The sequence below is a fragment of the Strongylocentrotus purpuratus genome, unplaced genomic scaffold (genome assembly GCF_000002235.5).
Source record: "Strongylocentrotus purpuratus isolate Spur 01 unplaced genomic scaffold, Spur_5.0 spur5_scaffold_7, whole genome shotgun sequence".
In the NCBI taxonomy this organism is placed as follows: domain Eukaryota; kingdom Metazoa; phylum Echinodermata; class Echinoidea; order Camarodonta; family Strongylocentrotidae; genus Strongylocentrotus; species Strongylocentrotus purpuratus.
Window position 1 is genome coordinate 26,482,707 of NW_022145613.1, and position 23,728 is coordinate 26,506,434.

At 37.1% G+C, this 23,728-nt stretch overlaps 2 protein-coding genes across 3 annotated transcripts in view; both read right to left on the bottom strand.

Moving 5' to 3' along the window:
• Positions 1 to 15,959, bottom strand: part of LOC100888466 — a 30,212-nt gene extending 14,253 nt beyond the window's left edge. Inside the window, exons 1-2 of the mRNA XM_030974500.1 lie at positions 15,914 to 15,959; positions 5,768 to 5,974 (exon numbers count right to left, since the gene is read on the bottom strand). Of these exons, the coding sequence (XP_030830360.1) occupies positions 5,768 to 5,974; positions 15,914 to 15,959 (253 nt within the window). The remainder of the gene's footprint in view (positions 1 to 5,767; positions 5,975 to 15,913) is intronic.
• Positions 5,887 to 23,692, bottom strand: LOC115919710. 2 transcript variants are annotated; one of them, XM_030973680.1, is made up of 4 exons: positions 23,150 to 23,692; positions 21,706 to 22,005; positions 15,872 to 16,095; positions 5,887 to 5,974 (listed from the first exon to the last, which is right to left on the bottom strand). In XM_030973680.1, the coding sequence occupies exons 1-3, from the start codon at positions 23,228 to 23,230 to the stop codon at positions 15,982 to 15,984; spliced, it is 495 nt and encodes a 164-aa protein (XP_030829540.1). In that variant the 5' UTR covers positions 23,231 to 23,692; the 3' UTR covers positions 5,887 to 5,974; positions 15,872 to 15,981. The 2 variants fall into 2 exon arrangements, with proteins under 2 accessions (XP_030829540.1, XP_030829539.1); XM_030973679.1 differs by lacking the exons at positions 5,887 to 5,974; positions 15,872 to 16,095 and adding an exon at positions 17,135 to 17,845.
• Between the last annotated feature and the right edge of the window lie 36 nt (positions 23,693 to 23,728).

Consider the following 23,728-nt stretch of genomic DNA (forward strand, 5'->3'; position numbering starts at 1 on the left):
AACAGGCATTTGGGGATATAACACAAAAAAACCTTGTAAAACAAAGCTCTCTTTTAAAGTTTGTCCAAAAGCTTGCCATAGTTAAATTGCAAATCCTTTATATCTACATGTACATAAATAAAGCTTGTACCGGTAAGCAAACATCAAGACCAAAGCCTCCATTTGCTAAATGTCTCTCTGCCCTTTCCAAAAGGCTTATATGTAAAGTTACATTAAAGGCAGACCAAGAAAAGAAACAAACATCACAAGTCATAATGAGCAGATAGATATGGGTACATGCAGAATAGGGCCTGCAGAATTTTGAATTAAATTAGATCTTTTCATGCTTTTTGTCGGTGTTTTGATACTATTGTGGGTGCATGCAGTACTTTACATGTATGTACAGTACATGCCCCATTTTCAAGTTGGTAAAAAGTGTACAAATTATTATCACTTCATTTCTGTTCATTAGGAACATGAACAAATTAATTTTACATTTAAATGCACAACTGCTTTTGTAAGGCCGATTATCGTGACAATGTTGATTTTTGTGTGAAAGGGAATTATGGGAAGGATTACTAATGAAAGGTGAAGATGCAAACAAGAAAAGAATATCCATAAATTGTGGGCCTATGGTGTATGTGAATGGATGAACCTACATTTTTCCCAAAGACTTCTCTCGCTGTTAGTACCTGTATTTTATTCAAAACTGTCAAACTTTCAAAAACGAAAAAAGGCTCCACTATAACATACAATTATTGGGCTTCTGCATACAGAAAGTCTGAACTCCTTGTTTCCACCCTGACAAATTGATTTGATAACATTTAAGTTTACACTAAGCTTAAGCTGAATTAAAACATATTTGATGTTTACTAAATTACCATTTACACTGTACACTGTATGTTACATGTCTCTCCTAAAAAACCTCTTTTATTGCAGATAATTTACATTTTACATTAAATGCGCTCTGCTGCAAAATGAAAGACTACATTAGGTAGCTACGCTAGAGCCACAGAAATGACGGTATGTAAATGTAGGGTATAATTGAACTTGGGAGGCTACATAATAGCAAGAGTTTTAATCTATTAATATGGTCTCTTTCTTGCAGGTTCCATGCAAGATGTCCTTGGCCATCTCATATTTTTTTGTTGATGGATTAATTACTATCTAAAGAAAGAGCAATAACAAGAAATTGAATTTTACACATAAAAGAACATCACAATGAAAAGCATATGACTACTCAACACTTTCTCCTTCTTTGTTGACCTTAATAAACCTACAGAGAAAGCTGAAATGAATCAGACAACTTAATCCATTCATCGCGGATAGCAAAGTCGTGCATCATGCATAGACAAGATTTACATCACACAGTAGTGAAACCGAATATTAATCCAGTAGGGTTGCAGGCAGCCTTTAACTTCAACAAACCTTTAATAATTCACAGGCTCCTGCCTCTGTTGGCTTTAATCCTCTATGTGCAAAGTCAACAGGGCTTTTTAATCCTCGCCCGCATGAAAGGCAGGCTTCTGCACGCTTCCCTATAATCCCTCCCAATCTACAATTGCTAATCCCTAATCTAAAATTCCATCTCTGAAGTAAGTCGACTTTGTGCCAGGCACACATCAAGAGTTATTAGAAGGGTCTCCAAGCATACATACTTCATTTATTACTGCACAGGGATATCTTATGATGTAGGTTTTATCATAGAATCTTTTGTGGATTGTTATGGCAGATGACTTGGGGCTGAATACGAGTTAAATACTGCCTTTTGGAACAGAATATATTCCTAATGCATAAGAAGCAACCAAAAGCTACACGTACATGTACATGTACATGTATGGCGTATGTACATGTGAATCACTAAAAGGATTGGAGATTATTAAGTAACTTAAAGGGCAAGTCCACTCCAAAAATAACTTACTTTCAATAGAAGCAGAAAATCAGACAAATCAATCAAAAAATGTTTGAGCAAAATCGGATAATTAAAATAAGAAAGTTATGAATATTTAATGACATGAAAAACTTTGAAAATCACTAGACAAAGTGGCAACCTACTCATGAGTCTGTGACATCATTGCCTCACTATCCACTAGTTGTTTTCTTTATATTGACAATATTATTTTCCCACATTCCTCCTTAGAAGCTTATTTCCTCACTCCAGCATCCAAGTTATATTGAAATATGTTTTTGTGTGAATGCACTACTATTGAATGGTAGTTAAATCATGAAAAATGTGAATTTTGATAAACTATTAATATAAAAATCAATGATTATGAATATACAATATTCAGAAAATATTTTTAGTATTAATTCTTAAAAGTTCCTAAAAGTTTTTGTGAAATGTCATGCACACAATATGATACAAATCATATAATCTGGGCAAAGGCATGGGAAAACCAATTTTGGGGGATAAAAAGGGAAATTAATGGGATAAAACTACAAAAACAATTGATAAATAGTGAAATAGTGAGGCAATGACGTCACAAAATGATAACCAAATTGGCAGTTTGTGTAGTAATTTTCATTGTTCCATAGTTTTTCAAAAATTCATAACTTCCTTATAAATTATCTGAATTTACTCAATTTAATTTATTCTGTTGATCTTGTTTTTTCCACATCTATTACAAGCAAATTATTTTTGGAGTAGACTTAGTCTTTAACTTTTAAATTGTATTTGAATCCAGTTTCATGATGTAAAAATAATTCAAAATGTTCAGACATCATGCATCAATGATAAATCCTCAAGACTCTGATTTGAAGGACTGTATAGTAGCTTATCTACCTAATGTGATACATACATGTATAGTAGATGCATTCTAGGAAAAACTAAACCAGTCACTGAAAGCAATTATGCACATGTTTACCCGTATCAGGAAACATAATACTTATGGCATTAAAATAGAAGGAAAAAATTTACTACAAATTTATTATGTTATGTACATGTTACGGTAGTCAGAAATGTTTGCCATTACATGTTTTCAATTGAAAAAAATTACAAAGCTTCAACTGTTTGTATTTTGAGAGAATTAGTGTGTACACTTAACACTTTTGAGAACAACAGCCGGTTCTTTCAGAGGGCCAACGTACTGAACTTATTTGATAAGACAACAAACCGTAAAAAATTAAAAATGAAGCTAAATGGATGACAATCATTGATGGTACTTGATCACACATACATGTACATGTATGACTAAGAATGACGTGTATTCAAAAGGAGAACACATCAGTCCTTAAATTTCGTCATTTTTAGGGCAAGGCCAGTTTGGCCTCGAGTACCTCATATTTTTAAGGGCACCAAGGCCAAAATATTTTTACAAAAAGGGCATCGAGGCCAAAATATTTTACAAAAAGGGCATCAAGTATGAGGCCAAAAAAATTGATTCTATTTTTGTTAGATGTCATGTGTATTTTATGAAACTTGTGCAGGATCAATTTCCCATGACTTTTAGCACCAGCTTCTTCACAGAATGTATAGAGGTCTACGGTACATACAAACAAGCACTGCGCGTAGCCACGGGGGGGGGGGGGGGGGGGGGGGGGGGGGGGGGGCACGGGGGGCACGTGCCCCCCTAAAATTTCCAGGATCGGTTGAAATTTTGTAGACCCCTTTTTTGACCTCGATCGATTACATGTATGTGCCCCCCCCCCAAACACCAAACTCTGGCTACGCGCCTGCGAACAAGGCGGCGGCCCGCAAGCCTTAGATTTAGCAGCCAGGAGCAAGGGGCAATTTTTTTTTTAAGTTGCCCTTTGCCACGGGAATTTACCCGAGCAAGGGGCAATTTTCCAAAAACAGATAGGCCGCTTATCTAATCATAAGTTCAAAGAGAGTCTACAAATGTTAATTTCATAATGTGAATAGATCGAACGATCAATTTAATAACTTTTTAATCTTAACAATATGAACACGAAAGATTGATTAAGAACATCAAACTTGCACATTAAACAGTATTTTAAAGTAACTAAAAATATTGATGAGCAAATGAATAAATAAATTGTCAATTTCACAAACATCGAAAGTCAGAAGGACTTAATTGGCAAGTTTACCGGGCCGGGTATTCCAAATCAAAATCGCACCTCACACACAAACCTTCCGCCACTCTCTCGGTAGTAGGAGCAAATTTGAAGAAATTATCTTTTTAACTGTTGTATAGAAAGGTCTACATGGCCTAACTAATGAAATAAGATGTAAAAATGTCCTTATAGACATTCGACAGCTGAAAGTGACACGCTCAGCTCAGTTGCGTAACGTGCATTCACGAAACCAAAATCGTTCCTTGCACACACACTCTCGCCACTTTTGGTGGGAAGCTGTCGGGCTGGAAGTTTGCCAGCGAAACCGATGCACCCTCGGAATTTTACCGGGACTCGAAACGTTCGTCTTGGGAAGCTGGCGGGGTAGCTTTTTGAAGCGAGGTCGGCTGGTGGCAAAATGAGAGTAACTACGATCGAGAACATCGTAGGTGTTCTTAACTTATTAATAAGATAATTCTAAATTCTATTTGAGATAAAATAATAAACTAGACTAGGCCTACAAACAAACCTCGACAGATCTCTAATGACTATTTGAATGCTTGTTTATTTCTCCATTTGACGATTTGTTTTCTTGATCCTGGCCTTCGATTTGTACGTACGTGCGTGCGTCAACAGCATGCACCATATGCATATCATGCGATCGCATAATATGAACGTACGTACGTACGTGCGCTAGCGCATTGCCTATATAATAACAAAGGGCGCATTTTCACGGCACTTGCGCCTTATTAAAGCACTAAATACGAAGCTAGAAGAGAGCTCGTGGGCGGCAAACTGTTCGTGATTCGTGTATTTTTACTGTTCTAATAATTTATGGGCGTATTTTCACGGAAAACACTTGCGCCTTGCCTTCTAGTTTTAGATGATTATGGGCGCAATTGGTGGTTTTATGTGCGCAAATTTAAAATAAAAAGGGCACGTCCAGTTGGAAAAAGAGGCACGTCGGCCAGTTTGAAAAAAAGGGCATGGCCTTTTTGGCCGTGAATATATCTTTTTTTGGGAGGGCACCGCGGCCAGTCATAGGGGCATCGACGGCCTGGCCGTCGATGGCCGTCGATTAATTTAAGGCCTGACACATATCAAATTCTAGGTGTTCCACAAGAACCATCTTGTGATTGCAAGAGGGGCATCCCTTAAGAGCAAACAAGTAAAGCAGAATAATCAGAGAAGTAGACTAGTTAAAGTTTGAACAAAATTGGACACAAATAAGAAGGTTATGAATTTTTGAAAGTTGTAAGCACTATACAATTGTATGGGCATTACAAATTGGCTGAATCAGAAATGTTATTGTGAGTGCCGGACAACTTTCTCATTTGTTCCAACACACAAAATGTTTTAAATTTCTATTTTAAAAAAATGTGTGACTCAGGAGGGTCTTGTCCCTTTGGAGGACCTATAGTAATATACTTTCCATAATATATTTTTAGTAGTGCCCCAAGAAAAAAGGCACCGTGGAGAAAATCAGAATTGTTATATATTTTTGTACACAGCAAACGGGAGAGTTGTCTATGACTATGTCCCAATCCACTGAAAGAATTGCCAATTTGAAATTGGCATAGCTATAGTGATGTCATATAGCAAACATTCATAACTTTCACATTATTGCTCCTAGGTATTTCAAACTGTCGCCATTCTATTTCTCTTATTTTTCTACTTTCATACAAATAAACTTGTTACAACTTACAAGGGATGGATTGCCCTATAACACAATTCTGGTATCTACAAATACAAAAGTTTTGGTCTGAGTTGTTACCTGTTGCATTTTTCGCTCTTTCCGGTGGGTAATCCAGCTTGGATAAGGCTACCCTGACAAGATCTCTGAGTTGTAACGTTGATGGCACGATGGCATATCCCTCTTTCCTCTTCTCCACCTCCTCTCTCTTCTTAGCATCCCCACCATCTTTACCGGGCGGGGTGTCGAGAAGCTCTACGATGCAGTGGACTGGAAGCATCTTACCTCCTGGGAGCAATGAAAGAGAAAGGAAAAGATGATGCGGTTATAAATACGTAACTCTTCGACCGCTTTGGTCAACGTTTTGAGAAGACAAAGATCAATTCACAAAGACCTATCAAATTCACAATGAATGAGGCACCATGTATCTACAGATTCAAAATAGATGCTCCCAAGACTTTGACAGTCAAGATGTACAGTATCATCAAAGTTAAACAAACCCTGATCTATAAAAAATAAAAAAAATGTGTTGGACTCTGACTAAGACATGGGAAAGCAATCAGTGAATCCAATTCGTAAACCACCTTCCAGAAAGGATCATATTTATATTTAAATAAATGTTCAAATTCCTGGTTGACTGTACAGTGTACATGTATGCAATAGAATGATGACTGACTGCTCTGACCTGCGTGCTTACTTATGGAACTATTAAAGTGAGGCAGAGAAAGCTTTTTCTCGCAACACAAGTGTATCTGTGTGTAAAGAGCTTATCAATACTGAGACCCCATTATTTTTAAGATGTCCAGTTGAGATCTTCCTGATATAATGTACAAAGAATCCTTTTCACTGGCAACCTCGTGCACAATGAAACAGTTAGAGATAATCCATAAAGACCCCTCTATGAACACAATGGAGATTAATGTGGGATTATCCCAACTAGTGGCAGCTAAAGAGGGAGGAATGAACCCACTGATGGGGATTAAGATTCCTTACCAATGGTACAAAGAGATAGAGGAAATTTGCAGGGTTTAGCATTCTTGCAGCTTTATTTCCTTGTGTATTGGCTGAGAATAGAAAGGTGAACAAATTTCATTTTTAATTCTCCTGATAATGCCAATGATGTTTTATTTTCCCTTGAAATTAACAGACATCAAGCTATTACACAGACATTAAAGCTAAACTTTAGTACTGGTAATGCGATTGCATTGTGAAAGAAAAGGTGTGAAAGGATCAGAAACAGTTGATCATGTAGCATGTAAGTATTGGTGTGCACTGCAAGGTTCTGGAGTCATCAAAATCATAATAAATTTGACCGAGTCTTGGTAAAGTAACAAACACTCACATAGAAAGCTATATATGGGACAACACACATCGTGTCGGGGATGGTACTACCTTGGTTTCCTTGTCTTTCTATGCTCATTACTCAGCCAGTATACATTTTCTTCCAAAATTGTTTGGCACATGTCATTTATTTGTAATCTTGAACATTCAGTGTAAGTTTCGTTTGATTCTGTGAGAATTATTTTTATTTTTTTTACCAGTACTGGAGTTTATCTTTAACTCAGGGGTGATAGTGAGCACTAAAAAAAAAGGTTTTTTGTTTTCCCCTCAACCACGCCCCCTTGAGTAAAAAAAAAAGAAGAGGATTCGAGGGGGAAAAATGGCATGTATCAACATTCCCGCCTTTCAAGTAAAAAAAAAAAATGGACAAAAATAGGGCAAAATAGGGAAGAGTAGAGAAAATAAGAGGGAAATCGGGAAAATCAGGATAAAATATGGAAGAAGAAAACAAATTGGTAAAAAAAAAAAAAAAAAAAAAAAATCTGTATTTTTTTTTTATTTTTTTTTTTAATAAATCGGGAAAAAATCGGGGAAAAAAAAAAAAAAAATCGGGAAACCGATTTAAATCGGGTTTTTATCAGGCCTGTTAACTGGTCAATAACCCATTTACCATTTCATCTGTTTAATACAGCGTATGTGGTAGACTGTGTAGCTTAAAAACAAAACAGTTTCATGCATGTACAAAAACTATTACAATTGCATCTTTCTTCTGCTGTTTACATATCAAGGCATCTGTCAATTTCCTGATTCCCAGCTGTGGAAATATACTGTACAGTATAATAGACTAAATAGACTACAAAAAATAACTCAAATGAGGAACTGCATACTGTACATCTGTATTATTACAGCATTGTACATATTTGAGGTATACACACACAAAATTATAAATGGTGTATTAGACAACATGGTTTGCAGCAATAAGCAGAATCGCTGTGTAAAAATGAACATTAGACTTCAAATTACATAACAATACATGTACAGTCTTACACATTGGTAACAAATAAAAATGTAGGGAGCACATACCTGTAGACCCCTACACATGTACTAATATGATACATAAAAATAAGATGATTTGAACTAACATGTATCTAATTCTTGTTGCTGGTATATATGACTGAAATGAATCTATTACCAGTCTTGACTCTAGATCCAACATATTCTGGTATGAAATGTATGGCCTTGGCAAGCATACCAGCATCTAAATAGTGATACAGTATGTATAAAGTTTACAATGAAACCAACCTTTTAAGACATTTCATGCACTACCAGTAGTCAATTAGAATCCTTGAATAAGAATATGTTGATGCTCTGACATATTGAATCATCTTCTCAATGCACATCACTATTAAACATTTGATTGAATTATTTGTTATCACTAATTTTTGTTATTGCTTTCTCGATTCAGAGATTTTAATGCACTCACTTAATGATTTTTCAAATTCCCTGACACTCCCTAGCATAATTATGACAGATGAGACATGTTCAGTACAGGGTTAATTTTTGCGATTGATTTCAATCGCAAGTTTGTACATAGAGGTAGGAGACTGCAAACTTGCGATTGATTGAAAGACTTGCGATTGATTTGGATCAATCGCAAGTCGTTGTAAGTCGGGGCCCCGGGCATGAACAAACCAATCAAGAATTTATATTAAGACAAATAGCTAAGAATCGGTCAGTCTGGAGTCAGTTTGGCAGAGTGACTGGGGTGTCAAACTTAAATTCATACATGTACATGTACAGTGTATCTTTTCAAATATCCTAAAATGAATTACTGCAGGTTTAGAGAAGATGCTACTGAAGATATTCCTCTAATAATCGATTGCAACTTGTGAAAGATTAATAGCAACATGCAAGGTGTATGGACACATCAGCTTCGATGGTTATACAGGTCATTCTGCGGTTTTGTATTCCTCAGAATTTATGATTAGTGTGAACAACAGGGAATTTTTTCAAGTAACAAATGTTCTGGAATATACCAAATCTTTCTTACAAATGACTAAGCCTATACAAATGACTCACTACAAGCTAACTTAAAGGGGAGATCAACGAGACAATAGTAATACCAATTTATTTAAGATTACCCTTACAAATCATTCTCTATATATCAAGAATAATCTAACCTTTCTTTGGTACAAGGGAAGCCAAGCCCACCTGAATACCCTCTCCAACTGTCAATTCAGCTCAGAGTTTACGAGCCACAAAGGACGGTTTTATCCCATAAAGTGCATTACACACTGAGAGATATCAGGCCTCCGATAAAGGGAGAAACTGGGGGAAAAAGAAAGAGTAATGATGCAAAAATGGTAGCTCTGGCTCCCAGCAAATAATGCTCCCACTCTGCACGCTCCAAGAGGATTTTCTGATTTAAGAGATTACAAATCTGAGTGGGATTTTTCTGTTATAACCGGAGCGAATAAATCGCTTGTACATGAAAGGATGAAAGAAAATAACTTGAGCAGCATTATTCGAGGAGAAGTGCATGTAGTGATGGAAATGGATTATATGAATGCAGCAGTTCATAAAAAAGGGATTTCGGATTAGGTCATACAGGCAGATATAGCACCGGGATCACTTTAATAACAAAGAGAGGTACGAGGGAGAGAGAGAGTGGGTGAGAGAAAGAGAGAGAGAGAGAGTGGGTGAGAGAAAGAGAGAGAGAGAGGGGGAGCGAGAGGGAGAGGGGGAGAGAGAGGGAGAGGGGGGAGAGGGGGGAGAGAGAGAGAGAGAGAGATAGAGAAAGGGTAGGAGAGAGAGAGAGAGAGAGAGGTAGTTTTTTTTAAATAGGAACTGCACCTGGCTTTAATAAGGATCTAAAAACAGAGGCAAATCTCTTGTGCAAAATGCATCTATGGATGTGGATTAAGGACTAAAAGATTAAATTAAAGACTTCTTAGCTCTTTCAATGAGATGAAATATTCCTTGATTCAAAGATAAAGAGATTAGTGAAATCCTTCGCAGCAAAATGCGCTTTCCCAATGTCTCTTGTTCAGATTCTCCTTCTTTCTTTTCCCTGACCCCCCTCCTCTTTCTCTCCTTGACCCATCTTCCCTCCCCTCTCTCTCTCTCTCTCTCTCTCTCACTCTCTCTCTCTCTCTCTCTTTCTCACACTCTTCCACCATACTTTTCTCTTTTAGATCATCAATTTTCTTCTTTGTAGGCTACATGTAGTGTACATGTACATGTACATACCTATCAAGTCAGTGAGAATACATTTAACAACATTTTTACATTCTATTACTACCAAGATCCCTACGCTGCTCCCTATTGCTAAACACCATATGCATCCATCAATTTGGTAAAGCCGGAAGATGCCACTTGAAAAGGGTATTCAGAATACATCCCCAATCTTGTTAGCGACTAACCCATTTCAAATCAATCCACACAGAATAGATCTCTTTTCCTCTTAAATCCATCAAAGCCACCCAATCTTGCCTCCCAATATCTCCCTTGTGACTTTATTCCCTAGCTTGCTCTTTTTTTTTCTTCCTGATCTATAAAATCTCTCTTCCCCCCCCCCCCCCCCCTCTCTCTCTCTCTCTCTCTCTCTCTCTCTCTCTTTCCATCCTCCTCCTTCCCCTTTTCACTTTCTTTTGCAATTTATATGTTAATTTGGGCTTCATGAAACATTTCTGAAATCGACATGTAGACAAAATAATGTTAAACTTTAATAGGACAAGCACATGATGCAATAATATGTTGTCTGTTTGGAGCAAGAAGGGCATCAACTCACCATTGCACACACGGTTAACGCCCTTCTTGCTCCCAACAGATGGTGTTTGAATATGTATTAATGAAGAAGTAAATTGTAAATTGTTCATTCTGTGTTTTTATTGAAATGCCTTACGCTACGCTTCAAACATTTTGTAATTCCTTTGGGGGAGGGGGTTGTAACATGCACCAACCCATACCGAAGGTAATGTGTCATCTTTATTTTGATGAAATCACACCCATACCCTTTCACCTCTTCACTCACTCTCTGTCTATGTTTATCCCAACTCTTTACCACCCATCCATTTAACTACCCAAGTCTATCCCTTAATCCAACAAAGTCAAGTGCACATCTTTCCTAATTCAAAATAGATCGTCCCTTCGGGTAGCTTAACAGAAAGCTGGCTTTACATGTATATCCTTCTCTCTCCTTTCTTAAACTTCTCCCTTCTCCTTCTCCCTCTTGCCCGTCCATTTCACTGCCTCGATTCCGGGGGACTGTGTGAAAATTAGCTGTGATCGGGGGTGATTTCGTAGCCAATTTAGGTGGCTAAGTCGAGTCAACATTAGCGTTTATCCATTGGAGATGGAAGGAGAGACGCCACCCAAATTGAATGATCACGTCATCCATCTAGCCAGCTAGCCAGGGTTTTGGAGATAGATACTTTTTAGTACATTCACCTGACAGTCCGTCTAGACTTTGGCCATTCAGACCCTGATTTTATTGGAAAAATAACTTCCTAATTCCAAGCAAATCATCAAATTTTGAGAGAAATTAAACAAATTAATGTAAGGTTTTAATCAGATCTAGTTAAATCAAGATTCTTGGTTAAATTGAAGAACTGCGAACAGTTTGGGGGAAATAAGCAATCATCCAAACACCATTTATTTCAAAGATGGATTTTGAGTTTCTGACCATCTTGAATACTAGCAGGTTTATATCTCATTTGAGAAACATGACATGATGTGTATGGTATACATTAAAGGTACTATGTCCCATTTGCAGGCCAAAAAAAAGGAAAAAGTTAAATTCCAACTGCATTTGAAAGATAATACTAATTTAGAACTTCCCTAAATAAGGTGGGGCTTGAAAATGTCTTTAAGTGGGAAAATAACGACTATTAGTTGTCAAATCGACTTTAGGGCTATAGAGCCCAAAAGTAATAGTCTTGATTTTCAGACAATTGTACCGAATGGTCATACGTTTTATGCTGCGCAAAGATTCAATCATTTTAATCTTGGCCATCACAAGAAGTGGGTTATTGATGTAGACAAATGCTCATGTACCCTTTACAACTCTTTTCATGTATGTTATTACCAAAGAAGAAAAAAAGCCAGTCAGTCACTCAATAGTGTCTGACAGTGAAGTCTAGCAAGTAAACGGGTTTCCTTGCATAATTTGAATATGAGGACACTGCTAACATTTAAATTTCACAGATATGACATACATGACATATTCATAATTCCTGCAAAGTCCTACAGAATTTGAGGTTGGCTGCAAAAGGGACATATAGTACCTTTAAGGTTAGCAGAAAATTTGTATGAAAACTTCTAATAGTTTGCTTGCAATGAAAATTGGAATTCCTTATCAACATTATCAAAGTTTGGGTGAGTAATAACATTTAACAACAACATCAAGACACCAGGCTTAATTGAGCATGGGACTGAATTTTTTTTAATTTTTTTATTTAATTGAAAAAAATTACATTTTTAAATACCTAATTTTTCTTCATAATTTTAAAATGTATTTCCCTTCGTCTGTCTTTACTATAATACACTATATAAACTTCATCTCCGATTCTTCCTCTCTCTCTCTTTCTATTTTTCCAACTACCCTTCAGTCCTTCACCATGTCTATCCTCTATCTCCTACCCCCACCCTCCTCTCTCTCTCTCTCTCTCTCTCTCTCTCTCTGTCTCCCTCCTCTCTCTCTCTCTCTCTCGCTCCCTCTCTCTCTCTCTCGCTCTCTATCTCTCTCTCTCTCTCCCTCTCTCTCTCCTACATGTACTCACTAAAGTCCACCCTTCTTCACTGTGGATCAGCCATCTCAATTTCAATCAGCTTAGAGAAAGTAAATCCTTTGAAAGGTAACACTTTTGCCAGTAAGCCCCTCTTAGCCCTGACCAAGCTCCTCCAAATGCATGAATGTGCCTTTGAACTTTCCCCACATTGTGGAGCACAGCAGAAGGCCCCTCTGTAGTATGTTGTATGTTCAGATTTCAGAACCGTAAGGTCATACATGTTCATGTATGGGTTCAGAACAAGGAGGGCATTAACTCTATAAGGCCAAATAAAAAAAAAAATCTTTTAAATAGCGTCCTGCCTTTTTGAAAAATGGGAATGGGGAGGCCCTTTTTTTTTTTTTTTTTTCTTCAAAATGCTTGTTTTAATTCATTGAAGAAAGAAATATTTACAAAAAAATAGGAGGCAGCCCCCAAAAAGGAAGCGAGCGAGGACACTAAACATGTATATTTTTGTAATGGCCTAAATGCACATTCACACCCTTTTAGCTCTAATTTGACCATAGATGTATATTCAGTTCTAGTGTTCACAGCTCAGACTCCTGTATAGTGTCTACCTACCCAAAGGCCATTAACTCATCATTTAACACATGATTAATTCCCTTAATTAGTGCCCCGTGTTCAGCTCAAGTGTTAGTGCTCATAGGAGCATGCCTGCTGCTCAGAAGCCAGATCATCTGACCCATTTACAAGAACTTTACCCAATCTCGATAAAAGCAGACAAAAGAAGAAACAGCAATAATATCCACATTTCTTCACTATATTTCAAATACACCCTATCACATTTTTTCGTCTTTACATGTACATGTTTCTCTGTCTCTCCCCCCCCCCCCTCCCCCTTCCCCTCATCTTTCTTTCGCTTTCCCTTCTCCCATTCTTTCTCTACAATGTTATTTCCCCATCATCCTTCACATCTCCTTATTTTTCTCTTTTAAATGTTTTCACTGTATATTTTTCTTTCTAAGTGTTGAATTTACTACTTTCCATTTTGCTCATACTCACTCTGTCTCTTTCACTCTCTTTTTCATCTCTCATTCTATCTCTCCAGTGTTCTTCCTATCATCCTTGCTCTCTCTGTCTGTCTACATGTATGTCTCACTCTCTCTCTCTCTCTCTCTATATATATATATATATATGCCTCTGTCTCTCTCTCTATCCCTCCCTCGCTCTTGCTCCCTCTGTCTTTCAGTATAGTCTCCTCCAACCTAAACCTGGATGGATTTATCTCCTAATCTTCCTAATGGGCTTCCTAATCTCCCGGAGGATTTGAAGCTTAATCTGTTAATGGAAAACCCAGGCAACCAAAAGGAGATTCTTACCTACAATCTCCCTCCAAAACATCACAAAAAGGTAAAAATGGAGAGAGCCCCTCTCTCGAATCATCTATCTCTCTTCCTCTCTCTCTCTTTCTCTCTCTTTCACTATCTGTACCCAAGTTCCCTAGTCCCTCCGCTCGAGAGCAAATCCAGCCTTAAAATCTTTTCTTGCCATTTGTCATTCGATGCCCTAACAAGAAAGATGGGAGCAAATCTGACGGCATTAACGATGCCTCTGACAATTTCTGTGAAATGGCCAAACAAAGGCTACTAGAGAAGGTGTACTCTCAGGCAGTCAAAGGAGACTTCAACGATACAAGTAACACTTAACCCCCCCCCCCCCCCCCCCTCCCCCCCCCCCCCCCCCCTTCCCATTCCAGAGACATTAGCTGGCTGGTACGTCATCCGGCCTGTTCTCAGTCTCAACTAGCTCTCTCAACTCCTCATCCGCCAGCAAATGAACGAGCTATCAGCAGGCAATTACTTAAGTCTCGACATTATGCCACGTCCCCTCTGAGATTTCCAACATTAAAAAACAACTTCCCAGGATGCTCCCAGCTACATGTACCTTCCAGTGCACTTAGCCAAGAGAATAACGCCAATACACATTAATTCTTACATTCTCTCTCTTTCTTTTCACATTTAAGGAACATAATTGTTTCAAGAGAAGGCATATATTAGCTGAAGTTATTCAAGTAACATTTGCCTTAAAGGTAAAGACCAGTATTGGAAATGCCCCTATTTCAAAAAATGAAATGGAAGCTCTCATTACCAATCATGTGAAAGAATATGTTTTGACTAATACATGATGATACAAAATTTGCCGGGAAACCGCCTACTAATTCATATATTTGGTAAATTTGTTTCTCTCATGGTCTGTGAGAGATATAGGGTAGTCCCATATACATCTTTCTGTGTATAGTGCTTGTAACTTTACGAAGAATGGGCCAAATTTCTTATCATTTTGATGATTCCAGGACCTTGCAGATGCTAGATGCTAGATGATCAACCTTTTCTGATCGATTCCACAACGTTTCTTTCACAATGCAATCGCGTGACCATAACTGGTCTTTATCTTTAACAAGTCAAAGATCTTCTCATTTCTGGGAAACAAATGTTTACCAAAAGATAACCCACTGAGGATTCTTGAAACATTCACATTAATACTTTTTTTTGTAAAACTGAAAACTACAAGGTACTCCGTTTGAAAAGCCCACAGGCCTGAAGCGTCTTTATTACGCATGTCTATCTTTCTTCTTCCTCTCTCTCTCTCTCTCTCTCTCTTTCTCTCTCTTTCACCCTCGTGCAAATATGTTGTCCTGTTTATTACCAACCCTTCCTCCTCCTTCTGACCTCTTCAACTAAGTTTATTTTATTTTATCTTTTTTTAAATACATTTACTTTTTTTATAATACAGATGTGCCTTCTTGTCTCCTTTTTGAACATCCAGGACATCATTCCTTATAATGTCAAACATACTCAAGAATGAAGACATACTCTACTAAAAGAAACCTTGAAATATTGTTTTTCCACAATTTCATCAAGTTTCACAAAATCATACAGGAGAATGGATTTGTCTTGAACACGAACCTGAAATTTCTTTTAAGACTTATTAAAAGGACTTTTTTTCATGCCACATGGGACACTCTAGCTCTCTAGAAGATTTCAAATTTGAATCGTTTCCCTTTGCGGCGAGAAAGTATGAAAATACAAATATATGCACACTTAAAAAATGACATAAAACCTCCAAGCCAAGGGCAAAGAAAAGATAGAATTAAGTGCTCATCCTGGATAAATACCTTGCTCTCACATTCTGATGAAGAAAGCCTATTGATGCATACCCACTGCCAAGATAGGAATCACAATTTCGATGAAAGCCTTCCCCATCGTGGAAGCTTCATTTTTTTCCTTACAACTCTAAGAATCGCAACGAGAGCGCGATTGAGGAACTGACACGACTTTTCGGCTTTCCTGCTGCAGTGGGAACGACACGGAATCGTCTTCCAGGCTGGAAAGTCGCATTCTGGATTAAATGGAGAAAACAAAGGATCTCTCCTCAACGGCAGTGCATTAACAATCCCTGGAGGCTTAGCATGCCTCGCAAATATTTCTTTAAAAGAAGAGGGAAAGATGGTTGTTAAATATAGATATAGAAATCAAAATTCCTAGAGACAGGAAAACAAATGTTTATTTCATTCCTCATAAACAAACTTGTTTTAAAGAAAGTATCAAACAATTTTGTTGGGGAATATATTTGTATGATCACTTCATGAAAAACTTAATGAGAGGACGAGCATTTGTAGCAAAAGACTGGAAGAGCCTAGTAAATGCATGTGACTGGAATAATCAAACTTTAAGTTTTTTCAGAAGAAAAAAAGAGATTTAGTACAATAAGGATCTATGGGATATACTTCCTGTACTGTACTTTTTTGTCCTCTTTTCATATATTTGTATTTGTAAGCGCTATGGTACTCATTGTTTTTAGCGCTCCTAAATATTCGGTATTATTATTATTATTAAAATAGGTACATAAGCAAATATAGCAGAAAAACTAGCTACCAAATAGAAAGTTCTTTTAATATTGTGCTTTTGGGTATTTTTATCAACCATGAACTGCTAGAGGGACACTTTTATTGTTTTGCTAGAAATCCAGTCTCTAAAAAGGGACTAAGGGCGCGTTCATGCTTGATTTTAAAGGCAGAATGAGCGACTTGTAACGCTCATCTTAAACGCTCATCGTAATCGCAGTTCCACGGTGCACTGTTCATGCTCACTTCTCCAGGCAATTCTCCTTGGGTGGCCTTCAGCTGGATTCGCAAACCTGTGTGCGCATGCTACGTAGACCCACTAGAGGTCAGTGCGTTGAGGTCAGTGCGTTGACCCCATTTAAACGCGTTTACAAATTGTAAACGCATCTTTTTGTGAGTTTACGATCGGCGATCATGATCGCCGTTTTTCGGTGATTCTACAAAAGTGAGCATGAACGCAATCGTGTTTTAAACTAAACGCGTAACAGATGCCTGATTCTGGCCGTCAAAATCAAGCATGAACGCGCCCTAAAAGCATTTGGATTAATTCTTTTATTGTTTCGGTTGAATTAATTTTAGAAAAATCCAAGTCGCAGGAAGGTAAAGTATAACCTTAACGTGTAGATCATCTTTTCACATGGGCATTAACTCTGTGTTACTGTACGTATGTTGTACTTAACATCATTCCAGCTCTGATGAACAAACATTTACGTAACATTTAATAGTACGATACACGTAGTCTTCAAATAACCTTACATCATAAACTTCGTCAAGTTCAAGGTCTCCAAAGTGGTATCAAACAACAATTACAGAGTGTGGGTTTACAAAATTAGTTACCAATCACTGGACCCTTTCTCCCTTATTCTTCAACACAAAATACAACAAATGTACTAACATCTTTCAACGATCCCGGAATTAAATATAGGTGTTGGTGAAGTCAAGTTCTTCGGAAAGTCGGAAACCCAAGAAGTAAAGTTCAATATACAGTATGTTTGAAACAATCCATTTATCAAGGGATTTCACTGCTAATAATAGAGCCCTTGTGGAAGCATCATCAAAGTGAGATATAAATGTCATTAAAAGATAATCCTCTCCCAGTGGACACACAGAGTTCTTCCCTCATTGAAGACGGGTCTGCGGTAAAGGCTCATGGGATATCGGGGTAGAACGAACCAAGGCACGTCTGCCTTGATACCTGAAAACAATTCCAAAGCAGCACCTTCCCTTATTCACCTTCCTTTTTATCTGTGAAGATTATTAACGATATAGCGGTTAAGGAGATTTTGGGAGCACATCTGGTAAGCGGATTGCAAGTTTCTTTCACAAGATCATATTCTGGGCTTGCTTTAAAGTGGTGTTAGAGGGATGACATTGCAAAAGTGGTTTCAATGGTGAAAACAAAACAAAACAAAAAAGAAAAAGTGTTTTTTTTTTTTAATGACATTTTGGGAGAATCTTTTTCCCTTTTCCCCATGAATATTAGAAATACATTAGTCTTCTGGTAACTCGATAGTTTAACAAATCTTTGTATCTTGAGTAGTCAATTTTATTTATATTATAAATGTAAATTGCTTTGAATATATTATGTTTGGTAATTTGTTGCACATGAAAATTAATAAAATCCCTGCCTGTGGAAGGAAAAGTATGGGAGTGAAAAAAAATGGGGAAAGAGGAGAAAAAAGTAGATATTGTTGAAAGTACAACTGTAAACAGTTGGCTACCGTAAGTTGGTTAGCTACCGGACCGGTACTCAAAACAGTTGAGCAACTCTGCTCATTGGAATGATTGGATGGTGAAGTTTTTTCTTTACACTTCACTATACATGTACATGTAGCCTTCTTGGATTTTATATGCATGTACTTCATTTTATTGTGTCATTATCGTCACCTGGCCATCAATTACAATTTAGCCAACAACAAAAAAAGAATGTGATACACTTTAAATTACTTGCATTTCATTCCTTGATAGCCATGTTTGTCTGCTTCTTGTAGCATATTTTAATAAGATTTTTAGAAAGGTATTAAGATATAAGTTCATAATATTGCTGTTTGAATATATATTTTTAAACAAATCAATTTCAAGATTTTAAAGGTCACTTCTACATGCCTATCTAATCTTACATCGGAAAATCACAAGATTCTGACTGTTTTCAGTCCTGAAAAACATCCGAGAATTGATTATTGGTCAGCATCCCTTATCTGAGGATATGCTGCAAGATTACAAGAATTAATGAGTATAGTGTCCTTCCAAGTTTTTCTTAGATCATAAAGTATATCCTGCTTGTTAAGAAGTACATCACATTTGACCTTCAGAGAGAGAAAAACAAAATGTGTCATGACTCCGAAGTCGGTAGATCCACTGTGCACTCCGTGGGCATTGAGCAAAGTCTTTTTCAGACAGTACATCTAACAAAACAAAATAAAAATGACGCAAATTAGATCTGGAAGAGCGTCCTAAGCCGGCTAATCCTCTCTCCTTTTAGTCACTTAATTCCAATTCCCAAGCCCTCCACCACGCAAATACAGGTACACATTTTATTTCTTTTCCCTTGCTGCATCCCCTCCGGCTAACGCAACTCTCAGAGCCTGCCAAAATACAGCTTGGATGCCAGCAAAAAGAAACTGGATTAATTACCTTCCTCTACAGGAAGTGAGCAAGAAAAAACTCAAGCTTATGAGATAAATTAGCTTCTAAGCTTCACCATACTTCTCATTTCTCTCTCACGCTCTCTCTCTCTCTCTCTTTCTTTCTTCCCATCTCTGTTGGTAAAATTAGAAAGCGTCGGCAGGAGTATTGCGTGAGATCGCGTACCGAAATATCTCGCAAGCAGGAAGGAAACTTGGGCATTTTTTTCTTGGGCTAATCCCGCTGCGATAGGACTCAAAGTCAACTCTTCCTGGTCTGGGTTGAGAGAATTCCTGACTATTTTGTCAAGCGGGTATTATCACCTCGACGAGGTCCCATGCAAAGTAGTATTTTCAGAGCAACAGCAGCCACTTAATGAATTTGCTGCTATGATGACAAACAGATAAATTTCATTGACAGATAATGAGCCATCCATCAATGAGTGATCTACCCAATCATTTTCCTCTCTCAATGTACATGTAACTCTCTTTCTTTCACACTCTGGCTTTTTTTTTCTCAGCTTTTTTCTTTTCTTTCAGTTTTTATTACCACATTGTCTACATGTATGTCCTTTTTAAAAATAAATAATGTCTGCTCTGTGTCTGTATGGGTAGGTGTGAATTCTATTCTTGGATTAGATCTGCAAGTAATTTCTACTGAAACCTATAAGTGAAAGTACAGAATGCCATTAAAAACAATAAGTTGCAGTAGCCCATTTTAACAAAGAAAATCTAAGCATTAACAAAAATGTAATTAATGTACTGTATAACATACAATGTAATAGATGGCAGTAATAGAGACATGGTAATAGTTCTGTGAAGTACATTGTATATTGTGCAATGTTCTTATCCCCCCTCCCATAAATGAAAATATATCGGTACATGAAGAGTACATGTAGGGACTGTTGGAATTGTGAAGAAAAAAAAAACTTCAAACAGTTCCTACCATGCCTCTTTTCGATATTTTAGTATTTCACAGTTCACATTATTATTTTTCCAGCATGCTCTTACATGAATTCAATAATTAGAAGAAAAAGAAAAAAACGGGGGAAAAGACAATACCAACTTCTGAAAGAACTGCAATACTGGTACAATGCATTCATTAAAGTTAAAATACTCTAACCAAGAAACTTATTTGTTCCATGGTTTAATAATCATGAAATTTATTTACATTTTAATGCTTCAGTAAGTTTAGCCATATAAATCTTATTACCACAGCCTATTTGCCATTGTTAAAGCAGTAAATAATAGGGCCTAGTAAATAATAGAGGTAAATTGTGCTAAATTGTATTTTATAGTGGAATTCTATCAGAGTTCATGGACAGAATCACAGCAATTATCTCATAAAGAAAAAAATATTAATAATAATTCACTGTAGATCCACACTGTAAGATAAGATTGAACCTGGTATCATATTAAAAAGGATAAAAAATTTTAAAGAAGAAAATCTCTCAAAAACTGCAAAACGTAAGTTACAATAAGTGTATAAAAAGTGAACTATCAGAGAGCAGAACTCCCTATTGCAGAGGGGGCCTTTTTTGTATTTATGTCGGTGCATCTGTGCATTTCTACATCAACATGTACATCACTCCAACCATGAATATTTCACGAGATTTTACTAATTTCTTAGCACTTGGCCATAATGCCATCCCATTAATAAAAAAATTGTCAATATCACATGCTGGAAGCAAAAATCTAGCAAAGGGAATATTTTGAACAAATTTACAGGAATTGAGACCAATACAGATTATTAGGGCTTCTGTATTACCTTTCTTCATTGAGGTGTGGGAAAAATTGTTGGGTTATGATAAAAAATGTCAAGCCCTGCAATAGCAGAATAGTATCACACATTCACACTCATACACAAACTATTTAGGAAACATTAAGTTCATGAAGCAGAAGACTGGACACAGGTCACAGGACTATTTGGTTGTGGATTACTAATAAACACACCTTTGCCTACAATAGCAACAACAACAAAAGAAACCAAAAAACACCAACAACAACAAAAACAAGACTATCACAAAAGAACAAAAAACAAAAAAAACTTTGCATTAAATGAAGACACATCTAAAATCTTAATTAAATAAAAAGTACAGGGGGGTATCCTGAAAAACAAAGAAAAACGAAAGGCAACCACATGTACATGTATGGTGAGTGAAAATACCTGCCATCGTTCATTTCATGGTACACGATGTACTTGCACATTATTCTATACAAACATTGACATTCTCAATACTCCAGATAATAGTTGTCAATGCTCTCATTCAGCTAATTTGGAAGAAAGATATAACATTTCAAGTAATGAATCTTAGTCTCCTCCTTACAAACTCTGAACCTTGATATTTCAAATTCCACAAGTAACCAACTGATTGTACTAGCTCACCTTGTAAGTGGGATTTTTTTCTTCCACTACATATCATTACAATTAAGTTAAATTTGTACGACCCATACTTCAAATATGATGCCACAAGTTCTTACCTGAATCTTTGACACGTTTTGACGGTGGGGGTTTCCTTTGTTGGTTGAAGCAGCAGCATCAGGCAGGCCAGGAGCAGCAGCGGGCTCTGAGCCTTCCCGTCTGGGTTGAGGGCTGGACTGCTTGCGTTTCCTGCTGTGCGAGGAAGCCAAGCTGTCTCCGCTCGGCAACCCGTGGGGAGGAGGGGAGGAAGGAGTACTCATGGGGTTGGCACTGCTGAAGTCACCTTCACCTGACGTTGATGGTTCTGTGCCTTCCTCCGCACCTTCGCCCTGTGCACCACCACTTCCGTACACTTGTAACTGCAGGAAAGATGAGAATGATCAAACGACATGACGGTACAACTTGTATTCAAAGGAAAAATAAAATATTACAAAAATAACACAATCTGTTAATCGATAAAAGGTGTTGACTTTCAAAATATTGATGAATAACTTTTAAAAGGAGCCACAAAATTCATTTAGATTAATTCTGAAATTTAAAAAAGTATAGTACACAAGCATCTGAACTCCTTTCTTTCTTCTTCTTTTTTTCTTCTGTGGACAAGCTGTTTTCAATTGAAAATCGTATGAAAGCAATCAAATAAAAAAAATAAAAGGTTGACAACACTTTAGTTGAATCAGAGAAATAAAGAAAAAGTCATCAGGTATGAAAGAGATATAACTATTTGTATGTGAATAGAGAAAAATTGTTAAATTGGTCAGTCAACTGTAACAAGGACTAATGGCTAATGATATTACAACAGGTGTACAGTGAAATATTATGAATTTTCCAATTTCTCTTTTAACTACTAGATCTAGGCACCTTTATCTTTTAATCAAAAGGTTGAGCATGCTGCTGCATGTCCTTCCAATAAGAATTAATTCTTCTGTGCTATGAAAGTTTTTAAAAAAATTTAAAGAAAAAAAAAACTTCCATAATTTTGAATGAGCTGGAAGAGTCTGTTGTTGTGGTCTGCAACAGAAAAAAGTATCATTCTTGACTTCAAACTTTAAAGTTTCTTGAGCTCCATCCATGTTTCTCTTGCTTTTTAATACATTTTTTCAAAGTATATTGGTATCAAGATTGGTATCAAGGTTGGATTCCCATGTTCAATATATAAAAGTATTCAACAATTATTTCAACAACACCAAGCATCGACAATTTCCAAAATACCATCAAACAAACTTCAATGCACAACATTGATACCCTACACAATGGTACCTGGGCGGCCAGCCCTGGCGTTATCAGCGCTTGGCACTTGGGTGGTTATGTGCGTTGATCCCTAGAAGCCTTCTTCACCACGTCGACAGAATAATCGTTTTCAAGTCTTCCAGAAAACATAAATCACAATTGTGCTTAACATTTCCGTCGTATATAATACGAAGACTAGTTAAAATATAAAATCACTTCCAAAACTGTTTAAAATGAGTAATATGAACACAGGTAAGACACATCATATTTTACCTGAGTTCGGCTAAAACTTGTGTCGGTACTTGCAGCCACCCATGCCTCCGCGAGATCTTGCACGGTTTGTTGCAGATCCATTGCATTAGGCTTAGCTGTCTGGCAAGATTATCGGAAACATACAAAATGCGTAGCTAGTTTTGCACCAGAATACTTCTTGATGAGTAGCTCCAGTTGGGCTCCCGTAAAACAGAGAAATCAAGTTCATAGACAGTCGACAGCTCCTCGTGTGAAAATGAGCGCAAACAGCGAATTTGTCGCTTCGAATTCAGGCTCTCGAACAGTGAATCCACGGCTTTGTTCGGTGATCAGCTAAGCTAAAGGTCGCAGAGATTACGGATTAACGCATAGCACAGTCAATGCGAATGCGCGAAGAATATAGTCCATACTAATACTCCAAAATTAATGACTCTTTCGAACTATGTGCACAACTACTGATTATATCTTCGAGGATATTTTGATATTTACTCCTGGAAAATAATATTATTTAATTTGATCGAATTTGGATTTATAGTTAATCAATTTATTTTAAGAAGGTAATCTCACAAAGATGTATGCATGGTACCAGCAGCGCTGCGC